Source organism: Aspergillus vadensis (assembly GCF_003184925.1).
Source record: "Aspergillus vadensis CBS 113365 unplaced genomic scaffold BO88scaffold_10, whole genome shotgun sequence".
NCBI lineage: Eukaryota > Fungi > Ascomycota > Eurotiomycetes > Eurotiales > Aspergillaceae > Aspergillus > Aspergillus vadensis.
In genome coordinates, this window is record NW_020292048.1 from 603,314 (window position 1) to 617,768 (window position 14,455).

Sequence of the window (14,455 nt, forward strand, 5' to 3'; positions counted from 1 at the left end):
TCGGGTTCGGCCTGATGAGCCTCATGACGGTTGCTGTCCTGGTCATTATCGCCTTCCCGAACGTCCCTTGAAGCGGGGCCAACTGCATCATCGTTGTCTGAAGCTGCTTGATCATGATCCTCATGAGCTTGGGTGCCATGCCCTTCTTGCTGTTGTTCAGCAGCGCCTGTCTGGAGCGTCGAATCGACATCTGGCTCGTAGTTGTCTTCGGAATCACTGTGAGCATCCTCTGCTTCAGAAGATTCCTGCTGAAGATCGTCCGGAATATATACTTCTTGGTTCTCCTCGTAAACTTCCGCGGAGGCTGCCTCTGCTTCACCGTAACCATCCCAGTAAACTTCCGACAGACCTTTCCCTTCGTTTGCAGCTATAGAGAGAGAGGATAGCTCTGCAGCAACTGTGGGCCTTGTGCTCAAGCTAAGATAGAGCGCTTCCGGCTCTTCCACCCCGTCATTGTGGCAAAGACGGAGGTACAAATCTACAATCTGATGTAGTGTGACCTTGTCAATGTGAAGTGAGTCCTATAGTCGTGGTTAGTATTTGCCTAATAGAAGGGATTAACGAGTGACAAACCTCGGTTAGTTGAATATTCAGCGCCTCGACATCTACAACAAGAACCTCACCATCTCCGATATGTTCACGTAATACCTCACGGCACGAGCCGAGGAGTTTGCCGAAAGACCCAAAAGCCAAGCTCTCATCCTCAAGAAAGAACGTCTCCGATGAGTCGCCTTCCCGAGGAGGGAACAGTGAGATTTCGTTGTCTTGGTAATAGACTTTGACCGGATACAGAGGCGTGCGTTCCGTCGCCGGAGCTTCTCGCTCGACTAGGTGATCGACGTCTTGCGCCTCTGCAGAGCGATCCTGAGTTTCTGTGACCTTAGTTTCCTCTTCTCCATGTCCTTCTTCACCCCTCTGTCCCTCTGCCTCTACTTTCTCCTCCTCCCCTTCTCCTTCTTGGCCTCGTCCCTCATGCTCTTCTTCTACTGTACCCTCTAGCTTTTCAGCTGGATCCTTGTGTGTATCAGCTGAAGGTTCAACGTCGCTGGGACCGCTCTCAATAACTTGAGGCTGGTCGGCGTTATGAACAGTCTCTTCCCGACTGTCTTGTTCCGCGACATGATGAGACTCTAGCTCCACCGTGCTGGTACCATCGAGGGGCTTTTTAATTTCGGTCGACTCGGCTGCGTCTTTTTCGGGCTGCTGTGGGACATGCTCTTCTGGTTGGTCGATAGATTGTTCAACATCTTGCGGGTGGTCATTCTGTGCATCTGCATGACTTTGTTGTTCCGTCTGGGGCTCCTCTTGGAGTTCCTGCTCAGCGTTGTTCTTATCAACGGGCATCACAGCACTCTCTTCTGGCACTTGCGCTCCTTCTACCGCTTGGTTCTGAGCTTCGGATGATGTCGGCACTTCGTCTTGAGCTTCAGCAACAGGAGTATCGTTGTCTCCTTCGTAGTCGTCTTCTAGCATTTCCGCTTCGTAAATACGTTCATTCTCGTCCTGCATTTCAACGGTGTAATCCGCTCCGGTATAAGGTTCATCGGCATCAACCATAGTCGGCTCCGCAACATCATCGACCATGTCCTCATCGGGAGCACCATCGTGATCGTATTCGAAATATTCGTCTGCTATCATCATATCTTTGTCGGTAACGGAGGCCTGGTCTTCCATGATATCGATATCAATATCGAAGTCATCCACATGCCCTTGATAGGGTGAAGCCATCTCCATCTTATCGTCGGCCACAGAGATCTCCATGTTGGTAGGTGCAAGCGAAGAAGCGGTTATCATGTCATCGATATGCGATCGGTATTACAACAGAAGGACAGAAACGCGTCGAAAGTTTCGGCGTGGCGATCTCGGGGTGTGCCTGAAAGCAACCCAACAACAGATTTTGTGAGCTGCCTGTACCACTAGGGATGAATTCACCCGAGGACGGCGAAAAGTGCGCAACTGCGTCTCCGGTGACGACAGTTTGGTCCCTGAACAAGTTGTGGGGAAAGGTAAAGGGAAAAGGTTGGCTTGTAAGGTGCAAATGAAGAGGTCGAGGCAAAGTGAAGCTTCTTGTGCTGCGGTAAGCGAGGGGGTAGCGCGGCGCACGGGCCAACGGGGACGAAGAGAACAGCAAGCGACTCCCCGTGGCTTCGACGTCAAGACACGCCTACCAGACATTCGTCCGTCGGGAGATTGCTGCCATCTGGGCGAAAGTTATCACTTTTCACTAGACACCTGACCTTTATCTTCACAGCCATGGTTCGATCCCGGATATTCGGCTGTTTCCCAGAGCTCTGCTAACAATCGCGCACAAACAACAGGTCGTCCTCGCAGCCTCCATATGCACCCGCGGGGGTAAGGCCGTACTTTCGCGCCAATTCCGTGAGATTGCTCGCTCAAGAATCGAGGCCTTGCTCGCTTCCTTCCCCAAACTGGCCGACTCCGGTACTCAGCATACGACCGTGGAGCAGGACAATGTCCGCTTCGTATACCAGCCTCTGGACGAGCTATACATCGTCCTGATTACGAACCGCCAGTCGAACATCTTGCAGGACATCGACAGTCTCCACCTTTTCGCCCAAGTCACCACCAGCATCTGTAAGAGCTTGGATGAAAGGGAGATTCTGCGCAATGCTTTCGAATTGCTTAGTGCCTACGATGAATTGGTGACTCTGGGGTACAGAGAGAATCTGTCCCTTACTCAGATCAAGACCTTCCTGGAAATGGAGAGTCACGAGGAGAGAATCCAGGAGATTATTGAGAGAGTATATATATCCTCACCTGGGTATACTGTCGATGGATGGCTGACATTGCTGGGTATAGAACAAAGAGCTCGAGGCCAGCGAGGAGCGCAAAAGGAAGGCCAAGCAGCTGGAGATGCAACGGAAAGAGGCTGCCAAATCTGGTCGCTCTATGGCTCCCCGGACGCCCTCCTACCCCGTCTATACTCCCCCCTCCCGGCCAGCTGTTCCCGATACCTACGACACCTACGAGGCGGAGAAGAAGAAGTCTTTCGCTAAGTGCGTACATCCATCTTCATCTCTGCTCCCTGTCTCTAACACTCCCCCACTCCAGGCCGTTACCCACCCGCGGCAAGGGCATGCAGCTTGGCAAGAAGTCCAAAACCACCGACATATACGAGAAAGTGCGCGGCGACCTTGGTCCTGAAGTTGAAGAGTTCAGCCCCTTGGTGACACCACAAGCCTCGACGCCGATCGCCGAAAAGGTTTCCTCCGCCCGTGCCTCGCTGTCGACAGACCGGGATCCTGTCCACATCACAATCGCAGAGACAATCTCCGCTACTCTTACACGTGAGGGTGCACTGAAATCCTTCGAAGTGAAGGGTGATCTGCAACTCCGAATCTCCGATCCAGCTTTCACCAAACTCAAGCTTGACCTCCACGCCAACCCCACGCATGGTGCGCAATTCCGCACCCACCCTAATGTCGACAAAGCCGTCTTCACAAACTCTTCCGCAATCCAATTGAAGGATACATCCAAGAGGTTCCCGGCTAACAACTCCATTGGTGTGCTACGCTGGCGTGTCGCAAGCTCTGGATCGGACAACGCCGATATCCTCCCCATCACGTTCACCGTCTGGGTGAACAAGGGCTCCGACTCGACCACCGTTACCATTGAATACGAGCTGACTGGATCTGACACTCTGCGCGACGTTGTCGTCACCATCCCCTACGGCGCTACGGAACCGGCAGTGTCCAGCTTCGACGCCGTCTACGAAGTATCCGGAGACAGCCTGGATTGGAACATCGGAACCGTGGACGAGAGCAACGCATCTGGCAGCTTCGAATTCGAGTCCACGGGCGACGGAGATGAGAATGAGTTCTTCCCCATGAACGTGCATTTCTCGAAGGCCAACCCCTTCGTCGAGGTCGACGTAAACGACATCACTCTCTTGGAGATGGAGGGCGAGAGCACTGGCTACTCCAAGGATGTGAAGAGCGTCGCCGAGGGATATGTCATCGAGTAGATTCTCTTTTTTTTCTCATTGTCTCCGTTGCTTGGGTGTATAGAGTACTAATGACGTTCGGACTGCCCACTTGGGTTTCTGCGAGTTGTGTCTTATGCTTTTCGACCACGGTTCTTTTATTTGTTTTATTCTCCAATATAAGCCTTTTTTCTCTTTCTCTCTCTCTCTCTCTCTCTTCTACTTTCTATATGTACTCACTACAAGATTGCCCATCACGCCGCTTTTTATGCTGGTTCGTAATTAGCACTTCAAAGCGGCTGTTTCTAGCAACTGCCAGACATACCTTGGCAAATATAGTCCAGAAGAAGGATAGATATCTTCATGTGAAGTTATAGTAGGGTTAAAATGATCGGGAATTGAGGTATAACTCGGATACATAATGACTTACCGCATGTACTTAAATGTACTGGACATGTAATAGGAACCATGGGTGTGCTGTGCACCCAGGGTGACAAGGATCCCTTTGTGGTGTTCATATCATTCAGTTCCTTTATCGGAGTGATTGACACTATGATTGATGTAGGGCACAAAGATGAGTTGCTTTAACGTTTCACGTGGGTAGTAAAAATTTTCTATCCAAATCACATGAATTATATACACAGAGGTTCCCATTCCGGGTGGTAAATATCAACATATCAAAACACACACAAAGTTCATATCTGCATCCCGTGCGAGAACACATAACCAACACTCTCAGAACGTAGAAAATCGAATGCCGCGCAAGTTAGAAGCCAAGAGCTCTAGGCTAGACTCAAGGCTAGGCTTCAGCCTAGAATGAGGCTGGGCTAAGCCTCCCAGTTCCTCTTTTTCGCGGTGAACAGTAACCTGGCATTCTCCTCTTGAGAGGTGAATGAGAGTCGAGCACCGCTTCCTCCATGTACAGCGCTCAACTTAGAGATACGGATATCGATGACGTTTGCGCGAGGAAGAGTGCGATTGGCCCATGAGAACGTGGTTGCAAAGGGCCATTCTTGGCCGGCCCATGAGTGGAAGTCGATTCCGAGAAGGCCTCGTCCGTCGCCGACGAAGCGTTCTATGCAATCCAGTGGGGGGAGGAAGCGGCGGCGAATGCCGCAGCCGACGTGGTTTGGGTCTATTTGGTAGTCAGGGCATTGTTTGAGGGAGGCTATTATAGCTGTTATATCTGATGGAGGCGCTGGTGGTTGTTCAGGTGTGGAGTCGGTGTCTGAGTCGAGGTTGAAGTCGGGATCGATTAAAGTCGAGCCGAGAAAGATGGTCTTTGTGCGAAGAGAAAAAAATCGGGTCATCTGTCCTAGATGAAAGGCGTCGCAGGCACTGGAGTTGCCAAAGCCGTAGCGGCAATTGAAGGGACGCGCTTGGTTGATCGCTGGTGCAAGTGGTTGTCGTGGGACAAAAGGTTTGGGGGGCTCGGGGTCTTCTAAAGCGCCGTAGACCCGAAGGAAGTAGGCTTGGAGGTCGGTAATAGTGTTCAGAACACATTGTCGGCGGAAGTAGAGCTCCTCTGGAGTATGGTTAGTGTGCTTGATAATGGAGTGGAAAAGGCGTAACGGGTTTGATGAGGATACCTTCTATACCGTTAGGCAGAAAGCGCCAGGGGTGGGTAGGAGTAACCGGAGGCTCGACACCGTTTACCCAAGCCTTCGAGCCAAGAACCAGTAGGGCATGGGTCATCACTTTGTATATGACTGGCTCGTCCAGTATCCGCGCTACGAAGATGGTTTGTCGGATGCGATCCTCACTCAGCTTCAGTAAAGAAGAATCAAATTTGGAGGGTTGATATTTCCCCTTCCCATAAGCGTAACCGGCTCTCTTGAGAGATTCCCGGACGACATGCGGAGAGTTGAAGGCGTCCGCTAGCTCCAGTAGTCTTGCAATCAGAGACACAGGCGAAAACTTTAGTTCCGCATCAAATGAACACTTCTGTTCCTCTTCAAAGGAGTTGAAGGACAGGATCTCCAGGAACAATTTGATGGCATCCAACCCAAGCCTCGATGCGACATGTTTGCTCGGGAGGATCACGACAGGCAAATACCTCACTTCTGCATTCGGGCTGTTGGATGACGCAGTGTTCGCTGTTCCGTCATTCAGAAGCGTCTGATGCATCATTTTCTGCTGCATGAGTTGTCGACCTTCGGAGAATTTATGCGGGTCAAGAAGGGCCCGAAAATACGGACTATTTCGTGCCAAATCATCGCTGGAGACTCGCCACCGACGATGGCGCGCCTCCGATTGTGTCGCAATATCAGATTCAGGATCGAAGTATTCAATGATCACGTCGCCGGTCTGCAATATCACTTTGTAGGGAGCAGCCGTCTCCTCTAAGTCAGGCAACGAATGAGCCACGCCATTTGTCTGATGCGTGACTTCAGAATGGCCCGCAGCTGTCTTTATGGACAGGCTACCTATTCCAGAAATTAAGCTCTCCTTTTGAGATTCCGGGGCACCTTCCGAGTCCATGATGAGCTGATCTTGTGCGGTTTGATTTGTTCGCGATATCCTTTGGGGAGGTTATGATAGGTGATCTCCTGTCAGTACAGCATTGGGCTATCTTGAACAAGCTCCTCGCAGCTTCGAAACAAGGATCCGCGGAATTTGTACTCCTGGTGCCAAAGGTAGGAATTGGAATATCCGCCAGAGGTTGAGTTATCATTTGGAGGCCACTGGCCGGAACAACTCTGGCATTATGACGCTATGTGCAGCCTTCTCATATCGAGAAGCCAAACATATTCTTCATAGTATGATGGAAACAATATGTGTGCAAACAAGAGATGGTGGTCCAAATAAGTGGTGGTTGGATCGAGAAGAATTGCCTCTTCGAGCCATATCGTCATGTGACCCACCGCGGGGATGCTTCAAAGCCGTTCGTTCTCCTCTCCTCATCTTGGTCTGGCAACTTCCTTTTTCAGTCATGGACTAGTTTCGTGTTTATCAAGAATAGCATATACAAAGCAGTTTATTGTATATGAAAGAAGCGAGTTGTCCCCAACCTTACTGCAATTGCCCTCGATAACCGGCACTCACTAAATCGGAAGACATATAAATATCCGAGTCGCAAACTATCTAGATAGTAGTATCCGGCATACTGTCTGAACTATGATAGAGCACCATGCAAACCTACTTACTAATACTAACTTACCAGTAAGGACTACTAGTAAGTCATTCATGGGCCAATACATACAATTAAACTAGTGAATATCTGGCAAGAATTTGGGCCGTTGACAATAACCAATTTGTCAACTAAGAAACAGAAAGGGTTGAAATACTCAGTTCATTATACTATCTTGATCGCAAATACGTGGCCTTCGAGCTCAAGTTCGGGCTACATGCTATCATGAGTACCCACATGCAGTCTGCTGAAACCCAAAAAGGATCATGATCACCGTAAGGGGCTCTTATAGCATCTCCACAGATGCCTGGGGAGTGCTCGGCCGGCGTCGGTCCCGACCGCTGCAGGGAATGAGGCTACAATGAACTTAGAGAGCCTGAGGGATTGGATCTAGAGTTCTAGACACCTTTCTAAATGGCGCCGTTGCAATTTAGCTCGGGCTGCTATATGCCCCGATTGGATGCTTACGTTTTAGTGGTCATTGGTATTTGGAATTCTTGTATTCCCCGAGCCTGGTGATGCTAAAATTTGCTATGCTCTTTGGCTGTAGTCACAGATGATTTCTGACCCCCGAATGTTGTACTCAGAAGACGGTAATAACAGAACATGACAGAACGAAATGGTTTTGACAGCGCTTAACTCCAGACCCCCCTTGTGCGATATTGTTGCTTTAAAAAGACGTAGTAGCGAAATAAATATGTATATGTGCGAACAGAATAGGTGATTAATTATTCGAAGTCAAAAGGAAAGAGATGGCGTATGCTGTAATGGAATTCCCAGCGGCGCCTCTTCACGGCAACGAGACGATAGGAATGTGCAAGATCTGGCAACTTTTTGTGGTGTCGGATTTATGCGTGATTCCATTTTCCTGGCTGGTTGCTTCGCGGAGTTTGAATGCCTTCCCAGCAGCATAGAATAGTTTTGCGGCGAGAGGGTTGAGCGATTCAAGTGGTATCGTGGTCTCAGGCAGAGGTGTCTCGTCTTCCTCTCCCATCTCTTCATCTTCCTCGCTGCCGTCGAGCGGCTGTCCACCTTGGCAGATGGGAGAGAACAGCGCAAAGTGTGGCAGCTCCTCGTCATCATCCGACGAGTATGGGCTCAGCTGTTGCTGCTCATCGTTGTAACCAGACAGGCCTGTCTCAAAAATGTCGCTTCTTTGCGAGGCAAGATGCCATGGTTCACCACAGAGGAATCCCACTACGAAATCTTGATTGGCACGGGCAGCCGCTATGCAGCTCTGACGGTAGTCGGGAGTAAAGGAAGTATCGGTCCTGGATGGCAAACAAAGGACAAGACCACGGGCCAGAAGAGGCGGGGGAGGAAGATCTTCAGGTATCGTAGAAGGACTCAAAGTCCCAAACTCGAAGCCATGGCGCTCGAACTGAGGTGATTCCAAGGGGTAATCGGCAGAATCTTCGGTATGCTGGGTGATTGTTTGGGTAAGGGAGATAGTCGAAGCCTTCCGTGGGGGCAGTCCCAGGCCACTTTGGTCGACCACGTACTCAGTAAGATGTTGGGATTGTGCCGAGTCTTGATCGCTGTTGGATTGCTCATTTGCGAAACTGTCGGCGGTGATTTCGGTTCTGATAGTCTGCACAGCGTCTGCCACTGCCTCCCGAGCAGCAGCCTTCAAGGTCGGAATCAAGATGTCGGCTTCCTGGTTGTAAACAGCGGCCCCCGAAGCCCAGGCTGTCGAAATGCCTGCCCAAGATGCTGGCTTCACCACACCCCTGGTGTACTTCTTCCGTATCAAGTCGACCACCCCATTCCGTACCTCTCTCGATTCTGACTTCTGCCGACCGACAACGTCAACGGTGGAATTGAGAATTCGACCGCTTTCCCAGATCAAGAAGCCATGCTTCCTAGCCAAAGTGGTCAATTGGCGAACCGTTTCCTCGGACCAGTCATCGATGATATCTGCGTGAACCTGAAGGATGCTGATATGGGGGCCGACCAAGGACGCGAGATGAAGGAGCGAGTCCGTGTTGGTAACTGTGTGAGAGGGAGACACACACACAGGCAGTCCGTAAGGCAGTTCGGACTTGGACTTGGCCAAAGTTTGTAGGTAGGACACAATGCGGTTGCCGGGGAAGGACGGACTGTCCGACGTTGAAAACGTATCCATTGTGGTTGAGGGACGTAAGGTTGACAAGCGACAAGAGAAGTGGGAGGGGTGGGAGGATTAGGGGAAAGAAGAGAAGAGAAGAGAAGAGAGGGAAGAGAAGAGGGAAGGAAGGGAAAGAGAGGGAGTGGAGTGAGTGAAGAGATGAAAGGGTTGGGAAGAGAACGAGGGGAAGATCAGGTTAACTATGTCTGTGTGTGTGTGTGTCTTTTCTTCTCTTCTTTGTTTCCCTCACTTTCTGGCTCAGGGAGCTTTCTTCCCGTTGAGCTACTGAGGTACACTAATTAGATTGGAGGTAAAACCCACTTCCAGTCCCTTGACTGGTCGACTCGGTCGAGACAAAATGATTGACAATTGAACACCGTCCCCACTTTTCCGACATTTAGCTCGACATGATCAGTCGACAGGGGTTGAGGGGGGGACCCGTTCGGATGTGGTTCGAAGGAGGAATCGGATCAAGCAGATCTCCATCCGTTTTTTCTTGAAATGAAAGTACAGTAAGAGGGGGAACTGAGAGAAAGAGAAATCTGCCGAACGGGAAGTCTGCTTTTCTCTGCAGTGATTTGTTTTCTTTTCTTTTTTTTTTTTTTTTCCTGGCACCAACATACTCCGTACACTCATATATTTGGCTGATCAATTTATAGGCTGTTACTATTCCAATGAGAAAAATGAATGCACCTAAAATAAGTTGAATTCTACCCTGAATTCGGTCAATGCAAACGAAGGCGGAAAAAAAGGCATGATTTGATGGGCGAGGAATGAATGAATGAACGAGCAAATGAATGCATGAATGAGAATGGGACATACCTTATCCCAAGCTTGGTCGAGTCGAGTCAAGACTCCCTCGACAGACGGAGCCGCGCGACACGGGGAAATACCGAGGGACTCCCCACCGGCCGATACATTCTCTTACCGATCAGAGACTGACTTTGCGGCTGGAACGGAGGAAAATTGTATGCTAAAGTACCGCGCAGTACGGAGTAACAGTAACCAAACCGAGAAACCAGGGAAATAAGTCAACAGAGTAAGTCGGAGGTAGTAATCTATCTGTGAACCATGGCCACCGAAAACCATGGAGGATTCTCACTTTCCAATCAAGCCGTTCAATTCAAATTGCAAGTTTCTTTCTAGCTCCTCCACTTTTGATGATCTCCAAATGATTTCCATCCATGGAGATCGCCTTGACTTCTCGACACTACTCCATACCCGGTTTCAACTTTCAAATCAAAAAGTCTTCCCTCCGAAAAGGCATCAGTCCATCATCCATCTCGGGCCCCCCTCTCTCCCCCCCTCCCCCTCCTCTCCCTTTTTTCTCTTGGTTGCCCCGTCTCTACCTCTCTCTCTTTCTCTCTTTTCTCTTTACCTCTCCAATTGTTCAAGTCAATCCTGTCCGGTTATTGGGCACAAGTGTAACCCACCAGAAAGACCTTGTCCTACTCGTCCAGCCATGCCCAGTGCACGCCCAGTGCCCCGTCAACTTTCATCCACTCCAGCTCCAGCCTCCATCCTTCCTTTTCCCCATATGGACAGGGGCGAACCCGCCTTGTCGGAACGAGCGATCCGGTACAGTGGAAATGTTACGCAACTTACGCCGCATACGCAGCGGGCGGGTCATTAACCAGCCCGTAATCTCGCCCTTCCCGGCAGAGGGGGACCACTTAGACATCTTGACTACACTGGCTGTGTGTGGCGAAGGCAAGCACGAAAGTAAATATAGATAGATTTAAATAGCAGTAGCTAGCTAATATGAGGAAACACGGGATGCGATGTGGCCAGTAGCGCTTCACCAGATTGTGGAAATGGAGTATATAGTAATTTACTGCTGAACTTTACTGTTCGGGCGTCGAATTCGGTTCGGCTGGGCGTTTAGTAACTCGAGTCCTCCCCCATCCTCGCTTACTAGTGCTTTCTGCCCAGCGCTTACCCTCCCCATTCAACCGTCAATGACTATCTAGATAGTCTCTTGCTTGCCGATCTCATGTCCCAACTCTCAACGTCGTTAGTTGCTTTTATACTTTTGGTTTCGGAACCTGCTCATAATGGCTCGTTTTGGCCAGACTTTGACCATCAGGCACGCCACACTGCTTGTTCGGATGACAGCCTCATTTCTCATATTCCGAAAAAGCCACCCAAAGCTCAGAGCTCTAGACGTACTGTGATACATCCGACTGCCGGGGGTCTTGTGATGCGTCCCAGATCCGCCCCAGTGCTCAGCTGCCATCGACGCTTTGACGACCCCCGACCCCGATAGTAAAAGAGGCATGCTTTGGGAGTAGATCCGCTTGGAGACAGTTTCAGGCCGCCATGCTTTTGCCTCGGACGGCGAGTGACCAGTGCCCGGGTTCCAACTCCACAGACTGAGATATGATGGTACAGTGTACGGAGTAGTATTTTGCTCCTCGCACACGCAGTGCCAAAACCCACCTGAAACCCGTACTCTAGTACTAGGCAAAAGAGACATCCCGGATGGAGTCCCACCAAATACCACCAAAAACCGGATTAGTCTGTCATTGGTCGCATGAACCGGTAGGCAGGATTATTGACGATCAGGCCATCACTTGACGGATATCATGTAGATAGTGGGTGCGGAGTAGCTTCTGCTAGACTACTGACACTGAAAGACAGCACCACAACAGTGACTCGGTACCGGCATCCGCAACTATCTTGTATGGGCTCATGTGATCGGGCAATTTACTGCGTAGATACGCTCCATATTGGATGGAGACCACAATGGCTCCATTTTGCGCCCAGCTATGATCACTGCACCAATGCGTACGGATTGACCACACAATCCAAGGATTCATATCTCATTGGGGCCATACATCTAATAAGCAACACAATCCACAGTAGGGTCTTGGGCAAAGCGGTAGCCAGTCTTACCTACAGTGTCGCAAGATTAGCCTCAGAAGCGCGAAAGTAATGCGGTAGCTTAGTGCTATACTTGGGGGTTATATTCCTGCTGCATGCTGTCGCTAATTTGGCAGGAGCTCCATGTTAAGTGTGAACCATAAACCTGCGTTTCTTTTTTGACCCAAAAACTGGGCGCCTTCCTTTTGTAGGTAGCCTCGTATCCGTACTACTCTGTACTACCTTGCCCACGTTAAACCCCTTCAGCCGTTCAGCTAGCCTTTCCTTTCGGTCAAGCGCCTGTCGCTGCCTTATATATGCCTTATAGATGCCTTAAGACACAAAAGTCAGCCCACTGCTTACTAAGATGGCCACTCAGGGGCAATTCCAAACGAGGACTAGTGGCTTCCGCAGATTCCCGTTGTATCCCCGACGGCCTGAGGAAGCGCCTCCTCTATGGTGAAGCCACACGGTCGCTCTTTGTATAGACGAGAGAAGAGCTTATTGCTTTTTCATTCACACAAACGTCAGACAATCGACCTTGCAGTGTTGTAGCAGTGCTTGCTAGACTCTTGCGATTGTTGTGCTCTGTTGTTTCAGTGGTTCAGCGAATTTTTCTTTCGGAGCCTCGGACCCGTGATCCCTGCTCGATATTTTGAAGCTCACGCCACTTCTCCCTCAGCCATTTATAGGGGTTTGCACCACAACTGATCGCTAACCGTCCAACTACGACTCTCGCATTACACCTTTTACCTCCAGATCTTCGTCTCTTCCCTCCGTCCCTCGATCTCGCAACACGGTACTGGCTCTTTAGGCTTTTGCCTTGCGACGACCATGCCTGGCAGAACCCTTCCAACTTTCACCCCGGCCGAGGTCGAGTCTCACAACGATGCCAACTCGTGCTATGTGACCCTGGGATCAAAGGTCTATGACGTTACTGACTTTGTCGCCGGTCATCCCGGTGGTGAAGAGTTGGTCCTCGAATATGCTGGCAAAGATGTGACGGAGATACTGCGCGATCCGGCATCCCACGCCCATTCGGATTCGGCATACGAAATTCTGGACGAATGTCTTGTTGGGTTTGTCTCGTCGGAACCCAACGGGAAGGCAGCAAATGGGTGCACGCCTCAATCAAAAGAACAGCAGGCGGTGTTTGCAACAACTGGCTTGTCTTGCGAAGAGGACCTGTCGGTAGAGACCGATCCTACCAAGGATTATCAGACACATAAGTTTTTGGATCTCAACAAGCCTCTCCTTCTCCAGCTGTGGAACAGCGGATTCACCAAGGAGTTCTACCTGGATCAGATCCATCGCCCGCGTCATTACAAAGGTGGGGAGTCCGCGCCGCTCTTTGGAAACTTCCTTGAACCTTTGAGCAAGACAGCTTGGTATGTTGTTCCTATCATGTGGCTTCCTCCAGTCACATATGGGACTATCGTTGGTTTCTCTGGACTGGCGAATGTGCCGGCTGCCGCTGCTTATTGGGTCGGTGGTCTCTTCCTCTGGACCTTGATAGAATATGTCATGCATAGGTTCTTGTTCCACATCGATAAGTATGACGCTCTGCCCCATTCATCTCTCAATCGCCGGTGCTAATGCTTCGTAGGTGGCTTCCTGATAACCGCGTTGGCCTTACTCTTCACTTCCTGCTACATGGAATCCATCATTACCTACCCATGGACAAGTATCGGTTGGTCATGCCACCGACTCTATTTGTCGTCTTGGCCGCACCATTTTGGAAGTTAGCGCACACGGTGTTTTTCTACAACTGGTATGCCGCTGTGACGGTCTTCTGTGGAGGTGTCTTCGGCTATGTCTGTTATGACATGACTCACTACTTCCTCCACCACCGCAAGTGAGTAAATCTCTTCTCCAAGCTCTTCGTATAATATTTGCTAACCGCTGATGTTCATCTATAGCCTCCCTTCCTACTACAAGGCGCTCAAGAAGTACCACCTCCAGCATCATTTTGCGGACTTTAACAATGGCTTTGGCGTCACTAGTCGCTTTTGGGACCGCGTCTTCGGCACTGAGCTTGAGATGCCGTCTCCCAAGAAGACCCAATGAACATACGTGACATCCTGATGCTTCATACTCTGGTTTGTCAGTGTTCCCCATTATTTGCTCTCTATTCATACCTTTAATGTACGAAGTAATGTCGCCGACGCGTGTTTATTCTTACCCACGCTGACAATCCGGAGTTGGGCTTCTTGTGAATTTTTCATGTACATTGATTGTCATGGCCGGATGAAGAAAACTATACGTTATTCTTCCGTGATATGTGACCATGACTCTCGTTGCTTTTGTGAAACCATTTTCTACTATTGTACAGAGTATATAGCCGCTTATAATATAATTTCCCCATTTACACTATCGATGAAATGAGTTCAAGCCGGGGTACGGTCGAGTGCAG

At 50.1% G+C, this 14,455-nt stretch overlaps 7 protein-coding genes across 7 annotated transcripts; 2 read left to right on the forward strand and 5 right to left on the reverse strand.

Annotated features, from left to right (window-relative positions):
- On the reverse strand, positions 1 to 2,031 carry BO88DRAFT_36476 (uncharacterized protein). The gene is made up of 3 exons (XM_025703992.1): positions 574 to 2,031; positions 273 to 521; positions 1 to 216 (listed from the first exon to the last, which is right to left on the reverse strand). Exons 1-3 carry the CDS (start codon positions 1,792 to 1,794, stop codon positions 214 to 216), a joined length of 1,473 nt encoding a protein of 490 aa, XP_025563373.1. The 5' UTR covers positions 1,795 to 2,031; the 3' UTR covers positions 1 to 213.
- Positions 2,032 to 2,168: 137 nt separating this feature from the next.
- Positions 2,169 to 4,212, forward strand: BO88DRAFT_404589 (coatomer subunit delta). The gene is made up of 4 exons (XM_025706663.1): positions 2,169 to 2,256; positions 2,319 to 2,762; positions 2,821 to 3,017; positions 3,073 to 4,212. Exons 1-4 carry the CDS (start codon positions 2,254 to 2,256, stop codon positions 3,983 to 3,985), a joined length of 1,557 nt encoding a protein of 518 aa, XP_025563374.1. The 5' UTR covers positions 2,169 to 2,253; the 3' UTR covers positions 3,986 to 4,212.
- Positions 4,213 to 4,541: 329 nt separating this feature from the next.
- Positions 4,542 to 6,736, reverse strand: BO88DRAFT_487701 (uncharacterized protein). The gene is made up of 2 exons (XM_025712564.1): positions 5,533 to 6,736; positions 4,542 to 5,468 (listed from the first exon to the last, which is right to left on the reverse strand). Exons 1-2 carry the CDS (start codon positions 6,422 to 6,424, stop codon positions 4,771 to 4,773), a joined length of 1,590 nt encoding a protein of 529 aa, XP_025563375.1. The 5' UTR covers positions 6,425 to 6,736; the 3' UTR covers positions 4,542 to 4,770.
- A 744-nt stretch (positions 6,737 to 7,480) lies between these two features.
- On the reverse strand, positions 7,481 to 9,387 carry BO88DRAFT_36582 (uncharacterized protein). The gene is made up of 2 exons (XM_025704019.1): positions 7,542 to 9,387; positions 7,481 to 7,483 (listed from the first exon to the last, which is right to left on the reverse strand). The coding sequence occupies exon 1, from the start codon at positions 9,196 to 9,198 to the stop codon at positions 7,864 to 7,866; it is 1,335 nt and encodes a 444-aa protein (XP_025563376.1). The 5' UTR covers positions 9,199 to 9,387; the 3' UTR covers positions 7,481 to 7,483; positions 7,542 to 7,863.
- Positions 9,388 to 10,182, reverse strand: BO88DRAFT_36581 (uncharacterized protein). The gene has a single exon (XM_025704018.1). The coding sequence runs from the start codon at positions 9,998 to 10,000 to the stop codon at positions 9,578 to 9,580; it is 423 nt and encodes a 140-aa protein (XP_025563377.1). The 5' UTR covers positions 10,001 to 10,182; the 3' UTR covers positions 9,388 to 9,577.
- An 873-nt stretch (positions 10,183 to 11,055) lies between these two features.
- Positions 11,056 to 11,970, reverse strand: BO88DRAFT_36653 (uncharacterized protein). The gene has a single exon (XM_025704039.1). The coding sequence runs from the start codon at positions 11,654 to 11,656 to the stop codon at positions 11,195 to 11,197; it is 462 nt and encodes a 153-aa protein (XP_025563378.1). The 5' UTR covers positions 11,657 to 11,970; the 3' UTR covers positions 11,056 to 11,194.
- Positions 11,971 to 12,876: 906 nt separating this feature from the next.
- On the forward strand, positions 12,877 to 14,109 carry BO88DRAFT_414813 (fatty acid alpha-hydroxylase; the record flags this gene model as incomplete). Its single annotated transcript, XM_025708182.1, has 3 exons — positions 12,877 to 13,595; positions 13,649 to 13,897; positions 13,962 to 14,109. The coding sequence occupies 3 exons, from the start codon at positions 12,877 to 12,879 to the stop codon at positions 14,107 to 14,109; spliced, it is 1,116 nt and encodes a 371-aa protein (XP_025563379.1).
- Between the last annotated feature and the right edge of the window lie 346 nt (positions 14,110 to 14,455).